This window comes from Peromyscus californicus, unplaced genomic scaffold, assembly GCF_007827085.1.
Source record: "Peromyscus californicus insignis strain IS unplaced genomic scaffold, ASM782708v3 Scaffold_19__1_contigs__length_69161282, whole genome shotgun sequence".
NCBI lineage: Eukaryota > Metazoa > Chordata > Mammalia > Rodentia > Cricetidae > Peromyscus > Peromyscus californicus.
The window spans coordinates 8,679,079-8,694,393 of record NW_026294491.1 but is presented as its reverse complement, the minus strand read 5'-3'; the positions used below and the strand labels follow the sequence as shown (position 1 = coordinate 8,694,393).

Below are 15,315 nucleotides of genomic sequence, written 5' to 3'. Positions count from 1 at the left end.
CACACGAATGTGGCAGAAAGGGATCGGGGACAAGAGACAGACCCCAAGGATGTGCCCCAATCAGCTTCTTCCTCCAGCTAGGCCCTACCTCCTGAATTTCGTACCATCTACCAGCTGGGGTACAAGCATTCAGCACATAGGTCTGGGGGGCACATTCGCATTCAAGGGACACACATCTCTTACTCCCCATCATAGTTAAGTTCATTTGTAAATTCAGTTAGTTAGCTCTGTCTTTGGAGACAGCTGGGAAACAAATCTGCTAGTCTGTAAACAGACGATGAGGCGGATTCAAGGGCTTACCATTTATGCTGGTGAGCGATCGTGAAGGGAAGTTCTACACAGCAAGTCAGGTAAGGGGCCAGGCGGTATGCCTTTGATTCCAGCACTTGGGAGCAGAGGCAGGTAGATGTCTGTGAGTTCAAGGCCTGCCTGGTTCACATGACCTCCAAAGGGACACTGTACACTAGCCACTGGTTTTCAGGGGTAGAGGACCGTGCTGAACAGTACCACAAGCCATGGGTAGACCCAGGAATGAGAATAGTACTCCAGCTTCCTCAACAAACACATGGGGAAAAAAAAAAAAAAACAACAAAACACAACAGATGTAGGAGACCTGGTGGCCACGTGCAGCCCTGGGCACAGCCAGGACCCCAAGCTTCTAGTGAAGTCAGACTGCCAATGGACAAAAGCCACAGTGGTGACAGCCTGGGTGTATGTATGTGGTATGTCAAACTCTAGTGTGCTGGAGAATTATCAGCCCTTTTTCTGGAAGTAGTTATGGTATTGGGATTATTCTAGAAGGAATTGCCATCAAGAGATGCTTCTGCCCAATGACCACTGAAATGAAGGAAATGTGGGTGGAGAGGGGGGACAGGGTGCCATTGGGTTAGAGGAGAGGCTGATGGTCCTTGGCCAAAGTCGGAGGGTGGCAGGGGAGGTGGGTACAGTGTTGTTGCTGCTGTTTGCTTGTCTGTGATGATGTGAGACAATTTCCTAATGAAAAGTTAAAAACCAGGGCTGGAGAGATGGGTCAAGTCAGTACAGCACGTCACTGTGCAAGCATGAGGACTTGAATCCGGACCCCAGCTCCCAAGTTAAAAAGCCACGCACGCCTGTAACCCCAGTGCTGAGGGGTAGGGCAGAGACGGGGATTGCTGAGTTGTTTTCTGGCCTAGTTCCCGGTTCTGTAAGTGAGCCTGTCTCAAAGGAATATGGCAGAGAATTACACAGCAGGACTTCCTCTGGCCTCGTGCACTTAGACACATATGTGTGTTCACTCCACACACATGTACAAAAAAAGAAGGAAAATTGAAAATCAGTTCCTAAAGACAAAATGAGAGTAGGTGGGTTTGGCTCTGATTCCGGGCCCAGGTGGTTGTCAAGAGTAGGAAGGTTCCCTGCTCTGGCAGGCAACATGCCCTGGAAGTTCAGCGGGATGGAGGCACAGGGATGGCGGCAGTGCGGGCATGCGTGAGATCCGAGACTGGCTTGAGTCCAGCCTCCACCTGTGATTGATTGGGCCAGCAGCCGCCAGGCTTGGGCTGGGTGAGCTTTTGTCATAGAGCCACCCGGCTTAGCTGGCCACACTAGGCTGCAGATTCTGACCCAGGTGCCCCTATGGCGGCCTCCTTAGGTCAAATTTAATTGGAGTCAATCCAGTCCATAGGCAGATCATTCAAATCACAGCCATCTATCTGTCTGGGAAGATATTTTAAATTTGAGTCGTTAAGGACTTCTGTAACTTCAAGAGAGTGTCAGTGCACATCACTTGAGCCCCAGGGATACCTCAAGACAGGCAGCCAGGCAGGAAGGCTTAAAAATAAGCGTGGGAATGAACAAGACGCAGCAGACACTGGCGCTTCAGAACCCATGTGAGGGTGACGCAGCGTGGCTTCCTGAGCTAATTACATTTGTGGGTGTTTCTGCCGGTCCAGGCTGTTCCAGACGCTGGAAAGGTTCAGAAGAGCCGCTTACCCTGCAGTGATCATGGTTGAGAGGATTTAGTGATAAGCAAGCCAGTAACCAGCCCAGGCAGCTGTGTGTCCACACCCCCTCTCTTCCTGCATGAAGCGCAGTAAACCCAGCACCAGAAAGACAAAGGGATGTGCCCAGCATCCCCACTCATGTTTCTTCCTGACTTTTCCCACCATGCCATTGGTCCATTAATCTTCCTGTTTGAGTCCCCCCTGGGTCCTGTGGCATGAGGTAGGGACTTTGTCTCTCTATAGTGAAGGGAGAGCAGGCAGCAGTCAAGATGAGGAATCCTTGTGGATAGGATGCTGGGTGTTGGGGGCGGGGCTTCTCCCAGGTCCTTGCTACACTGGGGTTGGGGGACAGTGGCATCTTTATGAGGGTGAAGGATGCAGTCTAGCCCCGTACTGCCCTTCTGTCAGTTTACCAGCACAATGCCCACAGATGTGCCCCTGAGGTCACAGCCCACAGAGGGAGGGTTGGGCCATAGCGCTGAGGCTCCAGGGCAGAGATGCCAGCTATGGGCAATGGCGTCAGACAGCACTCCCTGCACAAACAGAGACCCACAGGGGCTCCAAGACAGAATGTTCCCACCGCAGCCAGGATGCCGGGTGCGGCTGCCCTGCTTGGCTGCCTTTTTTGTTTATTTATTTGTTTAAGGTTTTCTTCTTTGAGTACAGAAGTGACATTGAGGAAGGAGTGTTCTGTGGCTGCCAGCCACAGCCTTTGGAGCCTATTCCTTTTGGAGTACCATTCACTTGTTGTGTGTGTGTGATTGTGAGTGAGCGTGTGTGTGTGTGTGTGTGTGTGTGTGTGTGTGTGTGTGTGTGTGGTTGTGGAGGTGTTTAACCTGTGTGGGTGCATGCAGAGCCAGAGGCTGACGTCAAGAATGTCTTCCTTGATAGTTTCTCCACATCGGTTTTTCAGGGTCTGCACCTCCGCCTGCAGCTTATGGCCTTGGCTGCCATGCCGAGCTTTTTTTGTAGTTGTTGGGGATCCGAACTCAGGTCCTCCTGCAAGCACTTTACCCACAAAGCCAACTCCTCAGCCCTTGGTTTTGTTTTTAAGTGACTTTACTGAGGTAGAATTTATGTGCCATAAAAGTCACCTGTTTTCGGTGTATTGCTTGGTGAATTTTGTAAACAGACTGAGTCACGAAGCCCCACCTAACCTACTTTAGAACAGTCATCCTCTAGAGTGATCCTCTGTGCTGTCTGCAGTTAATCCCTGTTCCTGCCCTGCCCCTGGCAACCATCAATGCTGCTTCCGGCTCCTAAGACTTGCCTGCTCTGAATATTCATGGGCAGTGGCCTCCATGCCTGCTTTCTTCCATGCAGAGGTACATCCTGAGGGCTTGCCCACCCTGTGCAGGGGTCACTGCTTCCTTCCTGTGTGGCTAGTATCACCATTGTGTGGCCGAGCCAATGGTGTCCCTCCACTCTGCAGTCAGTGGCCACTTGGTACTCATGCTTTCTGGTCATTGTAAATGAAGCTGCTGCACCTTTCTGGGACATTCTTGAGCTAGTCTTTAAGTGGACATGCTTTCCTTCCTCTTAGGTAAATATTGGGACCTAACGACTTTAATTGAAAGTATATTTTGGAGGTAGATCATGATGTCCCATGCAAGAACACGCTGTAGTTAATTCCCTGTCTATCCTGTTAGTGGATATCACTGTTCTGTTTACCTCTTAGTAACGCTGCAGTCATTTACTTTAGAATGCATCAGAAGTCAGGTGATTAGATAAGTAGAGGGATGCACGGATGGATGGATGGATGAGGGATGCACAGATGGATGGGTGAGTAGAGGGATGGAAACATGGATGGATGGAGGAATAGATGGATGGAGTTGTGGGTAGGCACGTGATAAGTGGACTGAGTGATGCATCTCAGGAGTGGGTATATATTGAGTAATTGCTTAATCATCGTTACACATATGAAGAATTTTGAAAGTAAAATGTGGGTAGAATGCTGCCCTGAATGACTATGTGCCAGTGTTCTGTCGTAAGGGACACTCTTAATGTACTGTGAAAGCTGTAAGTCAGGACACAGTGGGGTGTGAAGTCTGTCAGCTCCACCATGGACAGGTGAGGGTGGGGAGACTCTAAGTCCCTCTTGGGAGTCCACCCGAGAGGAATCCAGGGGAAAAGGTCCTACAGAGATGTCCAGGATTCAAGAATGACTGTGCTTGAGGAGCCTGGAGGACACTTCCTGAAGAAAAAGAAGAAAAGGAAGAAAGAAGAAGAAGAAGAAGAAGAAGAAGAAGAAGAAGAAGAAGAAGAAGAAGAAGAAGAAGAAGAAGAAGAAAGAAGAGCCTTTGTGCCAATGGGTACCTCGGGGTCCCTGAGCCCATGTGACATCTGCTTCTGATGTCTTCACCGTGGGCCCTTCCTAGAAGCCGTGCCTGCCCTCCCTGTCTGTGCTTCTGCTGGGTGTAAGCTCCTGAATTTAGTGTGTGTCAAGATGTCCTCATTGACGAAACTCATTGGCCCTCCCAACCATATGGGTTCCGTGCACAGGAGCCCTGTGAACATTGCTGTAGACAGGGAGGCTGGGAAGGCAGGCAGAGAACAGTCCTGCTCTTAGGTCTGCTGTGTCCCACATCTGAGTGTGGCCCCCAGGTGTGCAGCCCTGGTGACGCTCTCCTGGGCTGGCGAACCAGCTGGCTTGTCCAGGTGCACCGGGTTTCGAGGAGCAGATAGGAAGAGAACAGGAAAGAAGGGGTGAAGGGATGCACCTGGTGTGGCATTGGTGTCACCTGTGGAATGCTGGCTTCAGTGGCCCAGGGGTGGGAGGGTCCATCTGGTGGAAGCTGCAGGAGCCAGGACCAGCCTGGCAGTGTCTAGGCTGGAGAAGGTCAGGGCTCTCTGAAAAGCCATGTCCGTCTTGCCAGTTCCCAGTTCCATGCCCAGGTCTGCTGGGCATGTCCAGGAAGAGGCTGCCTGGAGGGGAGTAGGGCAGCCATCCCAGAGGATAGGACCAGAAGGGGCTCTGCATGTGCCAGGGGCAGGTGCAGAGATGGATTCAGCCCCAGGCACTGAATGCCAGACAGGCACCAAGTTATGTCGGGTTTCGGGTTTACTGGGGACACCTGTTGCTGCTGGCTGTTTGAGTGAACAGCACCTGCTCCTAGCTGGCCCGTGGGATTTGAAGAGCTAAGCTGGACTTGTGAACTGAGCTTCCTTCCAGGGTCTAAATCCTTCCTAACCCCGTGAGTAATCAGGCTGGGGACACATGGTTTGCTGTGGGGATCAGTAGGAACAGAGCTACAGGTCAGAATGCCTGTGTGCCCCAAATTCATGTATTGAAATAAACCCTCACCCCAAATTGAGAGTGGTGGGAGGTAAGGACTTGAGGCATGACGAGGTCATGAGGATGGAGCCCACATCTGTGGGGTTAGAGCCCTCACAGGAGAGGCCTCAGAGCACCTACAATTCAGTACCATGTGAGGACATGGAAGACACCATCTGCCGCCCAGGGCAGGTCCTCCTGGGTGCTGGAGCCTGCTCAGACAGAGAGAGGTCATTGGTCAGCTGGCACTTTGAACCCTTTGGCCCCAGCCTCCTTTCTACTCCTTCTGTGCCTCAGTTTACCACCCCTTAACAACTCTTCTGTGAAGCCTTGAAGATCAGGAGAGGACTTGGAGAACCACCTCGCCTCAGCTGCTCCTTCTCCGGTCAGTGCAAATGTCATGTCTGTCCCTGCTACGCTGGCCTGTCCATGACCCTCTGTGGGTCCTCATGCCATCTCTGGTCTGGGATTGACTAATACCAACCTGCTGGCCTGTCCTTGTTCCTGTGCATCCTTCATGAGGTGAAGACCGTACTCTGGAAGTAAAGGCTATGGAACACTCTCTACAGGGTGATGGCCACTGGGGCTGATTTAGGGATTGTGGTACTAGCCTTCCTTCTAGCCTGGTAAGGGACCTTCAGTAGGGGTCTTCACTTAGCCATGGGTGCTCTGATGCTGGGCCCAAGTTGGCTCTCCTGGGTCCCAAGCAAAGTCCTTGTCTATATGGGGCAGGGCCAGGGCCATGAACTTGTCTGTAGCATTCAGTACCACTGCCAAAGAGTCAGTTCTCCGTCATCACAAATAAAGAGACCCCACCTCCTGGGTCCCCCATCCTCACAGCTCACTGTGTGCTGCTCTTTGTGAGTCACAGGAGTCTCTCTGTGTGCCAGTGCCCTCTCCTCTGTCCGTTCAGAGGGTAGCTCCGTCCCAGGTAGATGCCACCCCATCCAAAGAGGACAGCTCAGGCCTCACCTCCTCCAGACGGGTTGTTCCTGAAGAGGCAGTACCTCCTCCCGAGGGTTTGTGACTCCGGCCTGTGCTATATTCCTTACCTCATCACAGCTGCCCTCACCCAGTTGCCCCTAGCCATGATCTCCTTGACACAGGCATGGCGAATCAGGGCCTAGAGGCTGGTGCTCAGGCAGAGGGGCTGGTCTTGCTAGAGGCTCCCAGTTGCTATACTAGCATTCACTTCTCCCAGTTCTTCCAGAGATGAAGGGCCAAGGAGAAAACGCCGCCCCCCCCCCCCATGCTTCCACATCCACGTGGGACTGGCCCATCAGCTGGAGAAGCCTTTGTGTCTCCCAGGCCCCCATGGTGTCCATGTTTATTTCTAGAGTGGCATCTGGCTTCGAAGTTCATGTCTCTCGACTCTGTTTTGAGGGCTGTGACATCACAGGTGCTGAAAGAGTCTGTAATGAGGTCACTGACCTAGGGCTCCTTGGTGTACAGACATTGGCTTCGGGAGTGCGCGGCCAAGAGGCAGGGGCTGCCGCAAAGATGGTTCTCAACAGCGAACCTGTGTTCCCGGCTCTGTGTGGATAAGCTTGCCTGGGTGTCTGAGCACGAGGGCCCTGGACTGTGACAGGGTCACTATAAACCATTCCTGAGCCCTGTTGGAGGTTGATACGAAGCTGTGGTTGCTTCTCCTCCACTGCGGGGTCAGACATCTAGAATCCCTCCAGATACAAGTGGCACATTAATGTCCCCTTCAGTGCCACCACAGTGCTGCGACCACTGAAGCCAGATTTTTTAGGTAAACCACGAGATTTTTACCTAAGAGCTTTGGGGGAATACGTGTATGTGGTGTTGCATGTGTGTTTGAGTATATGGGCACATGTATGTGGGGATGGAGTCCAAAGTTGATGTCAGTGGGTATCTTCCTCAGTTACTCCACTCTGTGTACTGAGGCAGGAACGCTCGTTTGAACCCAGAGCTCGCCTGTCAGATGCTGTAGCCAGCTGTCTTGCTCTGAGTAGCCCTGCCTGCCACGCCACCCCCGCCACTTCTCTGCTTCTGAGTGCTAGGATTTACAGGTGGCCACCACACATGTCCAGCTTTTCCATGGGTTCTGGAGCTATGAGCTCTGGTCCTCACACTTACACAACCTGCATTTTCTCTCCTGAGCTGGTCCCCTCCCCTGCCCCACCAACTTCTCTTTAGAACTGTCCCCACTGTGGCCTCGATGGTGAGCTGTTTGGAGTCCCCTTTCAGAAGGAGAAGTGGGAAGTGTATGTGGCTCAGTCCCTGGTAAGGATGCCTACCGCTGTTCCTCCACCTCCCTTAACTCTATATGGCATCACCGTAGCCTCAGTGGCTGCCATTCTGAGCCCAGTGACACCCTACAGGACATTTGTCCTCAGGATGCCCCGTGACCTTCTCACTTTGTGTTCTGGCCTATGTCCCCTTTCTCCTGGTCCTTCTGCTTGCTGCTGAACTCATGTCCACCAGCTCCTAGTGTCCCTGACACCATTATCATTACTGTTGGGATTCTGCCCAACCTGGGACCAAAGGCCACACGTGTCAGGGCCTCGGGAATCACGCTACATAACTGTGTACTTGTGGGGGGAAGGGCACTGGTTCTGGTCTCTGGGGACTTCTCACCCTTGTGAGAATAAATAAATAAATAAATTCACAAGTGTGCTCAGGAGCCTGAGGAGGCCAAAAAAGGGACTTCGAAGGGGCTAGGGGCTGGGGAGATGCCAGGTCAGGTGGGCTAGCGCTGGGCAGAGGTTGGCCTCCCTGCTGGAGAGGGTGACGTGGCCGTGCTTCCTGTGAGGCCTGTGGGGCCTGTGGAGGCTTCCTCCAGCCTCTTATCAGCTCCTGGGCTCCTTAGGTAAAGACGCTTCCTGTGCATTCATCTCAGGCCGTGAAGTCAGCGCTCGGCATATCTGGCCGAAGGACAGGGAAGGCTTCCTCTTTGGGGAATGAAAAGGAACGTGGCCTCCCAAGCTCCAGGAAGGAAAGCCCTGGCTTCCTGGTGAGAGGGAACAAACACGGGGCCTTGACTCTAAACCCAGAGGAGCACGTCAGAGCCTGGCCGCCTGGGACATGGACAATTGGCTGGCCTGGTTCTGAGGCTGTGCTCACCGATGTTCTGACCTTATAAGACAGGCCAGTGAAACTATGGGGCTATGAAAAGCTAAGGCTTTTCCTGGGGGTCACTTGGAAGCCTTGCCCAAGCTGAGGTTCAGCCCTCCAGCCCAGATGCCTCGGCTGCTGTGCTCAGCACAGCCTGCTGAAGGCCTGGGCTTCTCCTGCTGATGCTCAGAGACCCATGTGTGAGCACTGTGAGTCACAGGCGTTCTCTCAGTGCCCTTGGGTTGCTCTGCAGCTCTCTAGGCCCACTCTGCACTGACGACCACGGGGAGGAGTCCAGAGAAGTGGGGCATGGTCCTTTCACTCTACCTCCTGCCGAGTTTCCCCATCTTCGGCAGCTGACCCTGGCCTCGGGCATGAGCCTCTGTCCCCTAGCTGGGGGCAGGCACTATGGGCCCCTTGTTTTCCACCACTGGGGACATCCTTGTGGACCTCCAGGGTAAGTCAGACACACTGCTCGTTAACGTCCCTTGGAGCTTCTGACAGATGGCAATTGGAGAAGTGATCCAACTTCTTTCCTGTCTCCACATGAGTCAAATCTGAAGTGTGTCTGAGGCTCTGATGGGGGACCTGGTTCCGTCCTCCCCTACTCCCTTCCTTGGGGGGCAAGGGCAGGGACAGAGGTCTTCTCTACATAACCCTGAGCCCCAACCCAGGTCTGTCCCAGGGGTGAGGAGGAATCTACTCTAGCAATTATGTGCAATTTGTGCTCCAGCTGTCTGTCAGCTGTCCCTTTACCCATGAGTCTCTGGGCACCTGAGGCCATTGTCATTCAGAGAGGAGGGGGAGGGTACCCGCTTCTTGGATGAACCACTATTTATCTTTGGCTCCCAAAACCATGGCCATAGGGCAGGGAGGTGGAGCATGGTAGGGGGTCTGTCTTCATGACACCGAGCCAGCCAAGCATTGGAGGCTTTAGACAACACCTGGAAAGGTAGCGTGGCTGTGGCCAGCCCTGGCTTCTCCTATGATACACTCCCGGCTCTGCTAGTCTGGTTGTTACATAAAACTCCTTATATAACCCGGGCAAAGGCGGAAAGCCCCATGCAAGTCAAAACAACCCCGCATGGGGCAGGAAGCCTAGATGGACAAACACATTCCAGAAAGTGGTGACCCACTGCTAAGGACCGTGCGGTCACTGCCAAGAAAGGGATAGGGCAGGCGCTGGGAGAGAAAGTGGTTGGACAGGTACACAAATGGCTACATGGATGGCAAGGACTGGCGGTTGGTGCAGCCTGCAGTCGGTACAGCCTGCAGGGGACAGGTTGGGCATGGTGTGGACTTGGGCTGAGGGTCTGAGCTGCTAGGATTTGCTGTGCCCCCCCCCCCATGGTGCCCTCTGCTTCTATGTTGCTGTCCCAACCTCACACCAGGCCCAAATGGCTGGGAAAATCGTGTCCTACAGCCCGTCGAGAAGGCAAGCTGCCCCCTGTCCTTTCTGGCTCCTCCTACTGACTGGGTCTTCTTCAAAGGAGATCAGGCGGCACAGTGACCTGGCTCCAGGTTCTGGATCCTTGTCTCAGCCCTCCTCCCAGAGTCCTTGCCCCCTCTGCCTTTTTCTTCCAAGAACTTGTCCTTAGATTTTGAATCCAGGGTGTTCCAACATGAAAAGCCTCGACAGAATCTCACTCATCTGCAAAGGTCCCTTTTCCAAATAAACTCACACTTATGGGTTTTGGGGGACGTCTTTGGCACGAGAAGGTCCCCCTACCCTGGATGTCCTGGCTGTTCCTATGGGCAAAACCAGTGCTGGATAAGTGCTACTCAGAACAGAGCTGGCCCGGGACGTGGCCTGAGCAGAGGCTTAGGCTACCACCCCTGCCTGGTGGGGATTGGATCTGGGGACATGTGGGCCTCAGAGACAGTGGAGATGGGAGTGTGTGGGGATCAAATGGACAAGAAGAGGGCCCACAGTCTGTGAAAACCCAGAGGCTTAGCCAATCTGTTCCTAGCCTAATGGTGCTCTCAGACATGCTCACCCCCTGCCCATGGATTCCCCTGGCTGGTTTATAGGACCCTATACATCAACCTGTCCAGCCACTATGCTGAACAGGGAGAAACTGGGATCCTGAGGGGTGTGTTGTTGCCTCTGTGTTCTGATAGGCACTGCCCTCAGCCTTAGCAAGTGCCTAAAAGCAGCGCTCTCTCTCTCTCTCTCTCTCTCTCTCTCTCTCTCTCTCTCTCTCTCTCTCAAGCTCATCTTCTAGACACAGGCTTGTCCATCCATGCTGGCCCCACCCTATCATCAGATGCTGTTTGTCCTGCCCCTTCTCTAGGGCCCTGGTGAAGGTGAGGTACATGCCGGCTGCTTTAAGTTCCTCTCAGGGTAGAATTTTAGCTGGAGTGGTACCCAAAGGTGAACTAGACCCTTTCCACGTACCTAGCCCACTCACCAGGAGGCCTTGGAGTAGCTGCTTCTGCTCAGGCACACAGAGACAGGACCCCAGCAGGAGCTTCCCACTCTCTCCCTTCTGTGGCTGGCTGGGAGCCTGGAAATAGTTATCTCCCACAGGTGGCTATCTGAGGAATGCTCCCAGAAGTCCCGGAAATAACTCAAAAAGCAGGAGTTACTCACGGGAACTCCAGGGCCACTTGAGCAGACTCCGAAAGGCAGCATGGAGGGATGTGGGACTCTAGGGTACCAGTCTTGACCAAGAAAATGAGAGGGAGCCCTTAGGGTGTTACAGAGGTCCCTGTGGTGTGACCAGCCGACCTATTTCTTCTCAAGTATCGCCTTCCTGTTTTCCTGGGATCTGAAGTCCAGCCCTGAGTCTTAATCCTGGGCCACAGGCTCAGACGCCATATGTGCCCCACCAGCATGGTGCAGGGCTGGCTACTTGCTCTGCCTCCTCCTGCCAGACTCTGCCCGCCTGGGATCTTGTGTATCTTATTCCCTATGTATTGATACACAACCGTCGGTCAGTCCTTGAGTGTTTTGGCAATAACTTCCGCCAGCATTCTGAACTTCTGGTCACTGGGTTTTGACTACTGCATCCTTACGTAATTACTGCCCGATGGACTCAGGTCCACTACCTGACTGTTTGCCTCACTTTTTTTTTCCTGGTCCCTTGTTTAAATATTTCCTCATGTTCCCTAGTGGCCTTTGCCTAAGTCTCCTTTGTCTTTAGCCTTTCAGTGGTGTCTCAGAGACTGCAATGCACCAGCCTTGACCTTTGTGGCCAGCTAGTGTCTCTTTAAATGAGTATATAAAAAAAAAAAAAAAACCATGCTCAGACCTGTCAGAGTTGGTGTGCGTGTAACTGCTGTAGTCTAGATATGAAACGTCAAAGTACCCCAGAGACATGGGCATACCACAACTCCCGTCTCCTCCTTCACTCCTAAAGGTCTCAGATACTGGGGGTCTTTTCCATTCGGCCTGGGAGCGTCCTTTTGTGTTTCTTTGGAACATCTCTGGTAGTGAAGTCTCTTTGGGTTCTTTTGTATGAGAATCCCCTCCCTTGATTTCATACCTGAGGTGTTTCTTCTGGCCATGGACATCTAGAGTTGTAGTCTTTGAGATTTTGTTCATTAAAGATGATCGCTGTCTTCTGACCTCCACATGTTGTCTCTAATGCTTTTATTTAATCTTTTTCTGTGTTCATTTGCTTTGTCCCTGGCTTCTCTTTAAGTCCGTAGACCTGTAAGGGATATATTTAGGTTTATTTGAAGATTAGGAAGAAGACAAGAGAGTTCTCACGTGCCCTGCTCATCGCCCTGTTGAGCTTTGTTCCAGGTGGGGCATCTGCCCCACTCATGAACCTTGATCAACAATGGTTTGGAGCTGAGTCCAGTAGCTTTGGGTCCACTCTGGGTGTTTTACATCCTTTAAATCTGGACAAAGATGTGGTGACACCCACTGTAGCATTTCACTGTCATCCTTGCCTACCCCTCTCTCCTTCCCTAACCCTGACAACACGTGGCATAGTTTCTTTTCCTGTTCACATGATAAAAATACTTCGAGAAAAAGGAAACTTGAGGGAGAAAGGATTTATTTTGGCTCACAGTTCAGGGTACACAGTCCATCCCATCAAGGAAATTGAGGCAGCAGGAGCTTGAAGCAGGTGGTCTTGTGGCATCCACAATGAGGACACGGTGATGAGTACTGCTGCCACCCAGCTTCCTTTCTCTGTTTGTCCTGCCCAGGATCCCAGCCAGGGAGTGGTGTCACTCAGTCTTCTCAACTCAAATAACACAATCAAGACAGTCCCCCATAGACATGCCCGAGCCCATCTCCTGTTACTTCTGTCGAGGTAACAGCACTCACCACTGGCTGAGGTCTTGGGATTGTTGAAGACGTTCGTGCCACTGTGGAAACTAAGCAGATGTTGGCAGGTGGTGATGGTTTCTGAAGCTGACTTCTGTCGAGGTAACAGCACTCACCACCACATGCTGACCTTTCACTGTCTCTGTTTGGCTGTTTCCCGGATGTCACGTAGTGAGAATCATGTGGTTGACGCCATTTGAGCCTGGCTCCTTTTACATACTGACATGAGTTCAAGTTTCTCCTATTTTTTTTTCTTTTCTTGTGGTGCCAAGAATGGAATCCAGGGCCTTGGGCATGTGAGGTATAATCCCAGCTTTGCATCGTGTCTTTTTGTGGTTTTATGGCTTTTGATGAAAAAATAGAATCTGGAGCAAGAGAGGAGGGCCCACCTCTAGAAAACACACATGCCCACACCATGTGTAGAGTTCATGGAGTGTACAGTATCTTGTAACAGGCTCATGTCCACCCCTTCCAACTCCCTCCAAGTTGCCTAGGTAACACTGCTGGCAAGGGGTATCTACCTGTCTCCTGCTCAGCAATGTTACTCCTAGGTGACTGCCTGGTGCAGGGATCGGCTCTGAGCAGAGCAGTGGTGTGGGTTCCCATGCAGTTTGTCCAAGGACAGCTGGCTGAGGTCTTGGGATTGTTGAAGACGTTCGTGTCACCGTGGAAACTAAGCAGATGTTGGCAGGTGGTGATGGTTTCTGAAGCTGACTATCGGACTGTGATAGGAATCAATGCTGGTTTTATTCAGAGCCGTATAAACTCACAGAGCTGTTCAAAGCCCCCCATCTGGAAGAAGGACCAGTGTGGAAAGCAGCACACTATGGGAAAGGCAGTGGTCCTTCAGCAAACCTGAACATTTGCAAGGAAGTGGGAGGGTGGGTGCAGCCGCGCGGCAGTGAGGTGAGGGCTGGGGGTGGGGTGGATGCAGCCATGGCAGCGAGGTGAGGAGGGCCTGAACTTGTAGCAGGAGAGGGAAGGCTGCACAGGGGTTTGTCTGTGTCTGTGGCCCAGTGGGATATGCTCAGACTCTGTGGTGTTGGGCCAAGCCACATGGAATCTTCTTGACGGAAGGGCTCAGTAGCAGGGCTCACAGGAAGATGGTGTCCCACACCCTCAAGTGTTCTGTGTTCTGGACCCAGAGTGCTTTCTGGTCATACCTGGTGGCTTTTCTGCCCCCTTTCTAGTGTCAAGTGTAGGCAAGGCGATCCCCAGAGGCAGGAGCACCTGGAGCTGAGCCCTGGAATATGTGTTGTGAGAAAGAAGAGAAAAAACACTTGGACTCCTCGAAGTTTTTAGTTGTGAAGGTTTTGGCTAATAAATGTGACCAAGTGCCTTCAAGGAGCCATGTTGAGGTCAGGATGCGGTCAGTGTGTGTTCTGGCCCTGAGCAATCAGGCCTGCTGTGCCCGGTACTCTGGAATGTTCTGAGGCTCTGAAGTATGTGTTGACCGCCTAGTTTACTGTTGCGCCATGGGAGCAGACCTGGCAGCTCCAAGGAAATTTCAGCCGGAGTGGAAACCGAGGGGTGTGTCCAGCTCTGCCTGATCTCAAGTTTGCTTCTCAGGATCACAACCCAGGAGTTGGGGGTTCCCTTCACTGGGTGGCCATGGCCTTGCCACACCACCCAACCTTCCTCAAAGCAGAGTCCCTGAAGCTTCTGCTCTGACGTCAGCACCAAGACAGCCAGGAGCCCTTTCTCCCGGACTGAGTGTGCTCTTGCATGAGATAAACTAAATCGAACAAGGTTAGAACCTTGCAATGTGGCGGCGATACCCACCCAGTGTCGGGGAGATATTACTTGTGAGCCCACAATGAATAAAATGCAACTCGACTCTCCCTCTTGGTTTCTCCACAGTCAATGCTGTGTCAGAGCCGTCCAAGAACTCAACACTAGAAGAAGCAGCCACACACCTGCCGGGCAGGTAGGAGCAGCCTAGGAATGCTCTCCTTATGCGTCTAGACATTCCAGGCTGACCACAACCTGCCTTTGTGACTGACAAGTCCGCCAGAGTGAGGGTGTGCCTCATGAGTGCTGCCATGGGGGATGCCACAAGTGGGTATCTGCTGGGACAGGACCCTTGCTGTGGATAACTGGTGTGTTGGGGGCACTGTGGGAGGGGACTAACACCTGACTGGCCTTGCTTGTCTAGATAGTTAAAGGACATTAGATCCCAATACCATTGGCTGATGGTATTTACAAAGCAACTCACAGTATAACCCTGGTGTTTCTGCTCTGTCAGGGGAGCCATGCCCAGACCCGAAGGCCACGTGAGCAGCTCCCAGAAGATGCCACTTTTTCAAGGACACCAGGTGATGATGAATATCTGCCTGCTTTGTGGCCCAGGCACTGTGACTTCAGGCTGGCAAGGGTAGAGCTTGGAGTGATACTCTGCTGTGGGAGTTCGGGAGTTCTTGAGAAGGGTGTTTCCCAAGCTTTGTGACGTGCTACAGGTGTGTGTGTGTGTGTGTGTGTGTGTGTGTGTGTGTGTGTAGGCCAGAGAACAACCCTGGGTGTTGTTCCCTAGGCGCTAGTCATCATTTTTTTAGGCAATGCCTCTCACTGGCCTGGAACTCACCAAGTAGGATAGACTAGCTGTTGAGAGCCCCAGGGCCCTTCCGTCTCTACCTTCCCAATGCCTGAGACTGAATTCAGTTCTTTGAGCCTGTGAGGCAAGTGCTTGATAGACT

At 52.5% G+C, this 15,315-nt stretch overlaps 1 protein-coding gene across 1 annotated transcript in view; it reads left to right on the top strand.

Annotated features, from left to right (window-relative positions):
- The window catches only part of Hsf2bp (heat shock transcription factor 2 binding protein), a 139,269-nt gene extending 124,226 nt beyond the window's left edge, over positions 1-15,043 (top strand). Inside the window, exons 9-10 of the mRNA XM_052744537.1 lie at positions 14,483-14,549; positions 14,868-15,043. Of these exons, the coding sequence (XP_052600497.1) occupies positions 14,483-14,549; positions 14,868-15,000 (200 nt within the window). The 3' untranslated portion in view covers positions 15,001-15,043. The remainder of the gene's footprint in view (positions 1-14,482; positions 14,550-14,867) is intronic.
- Positions 15,044-15,315: the final 272 nt, after the last annotated feature.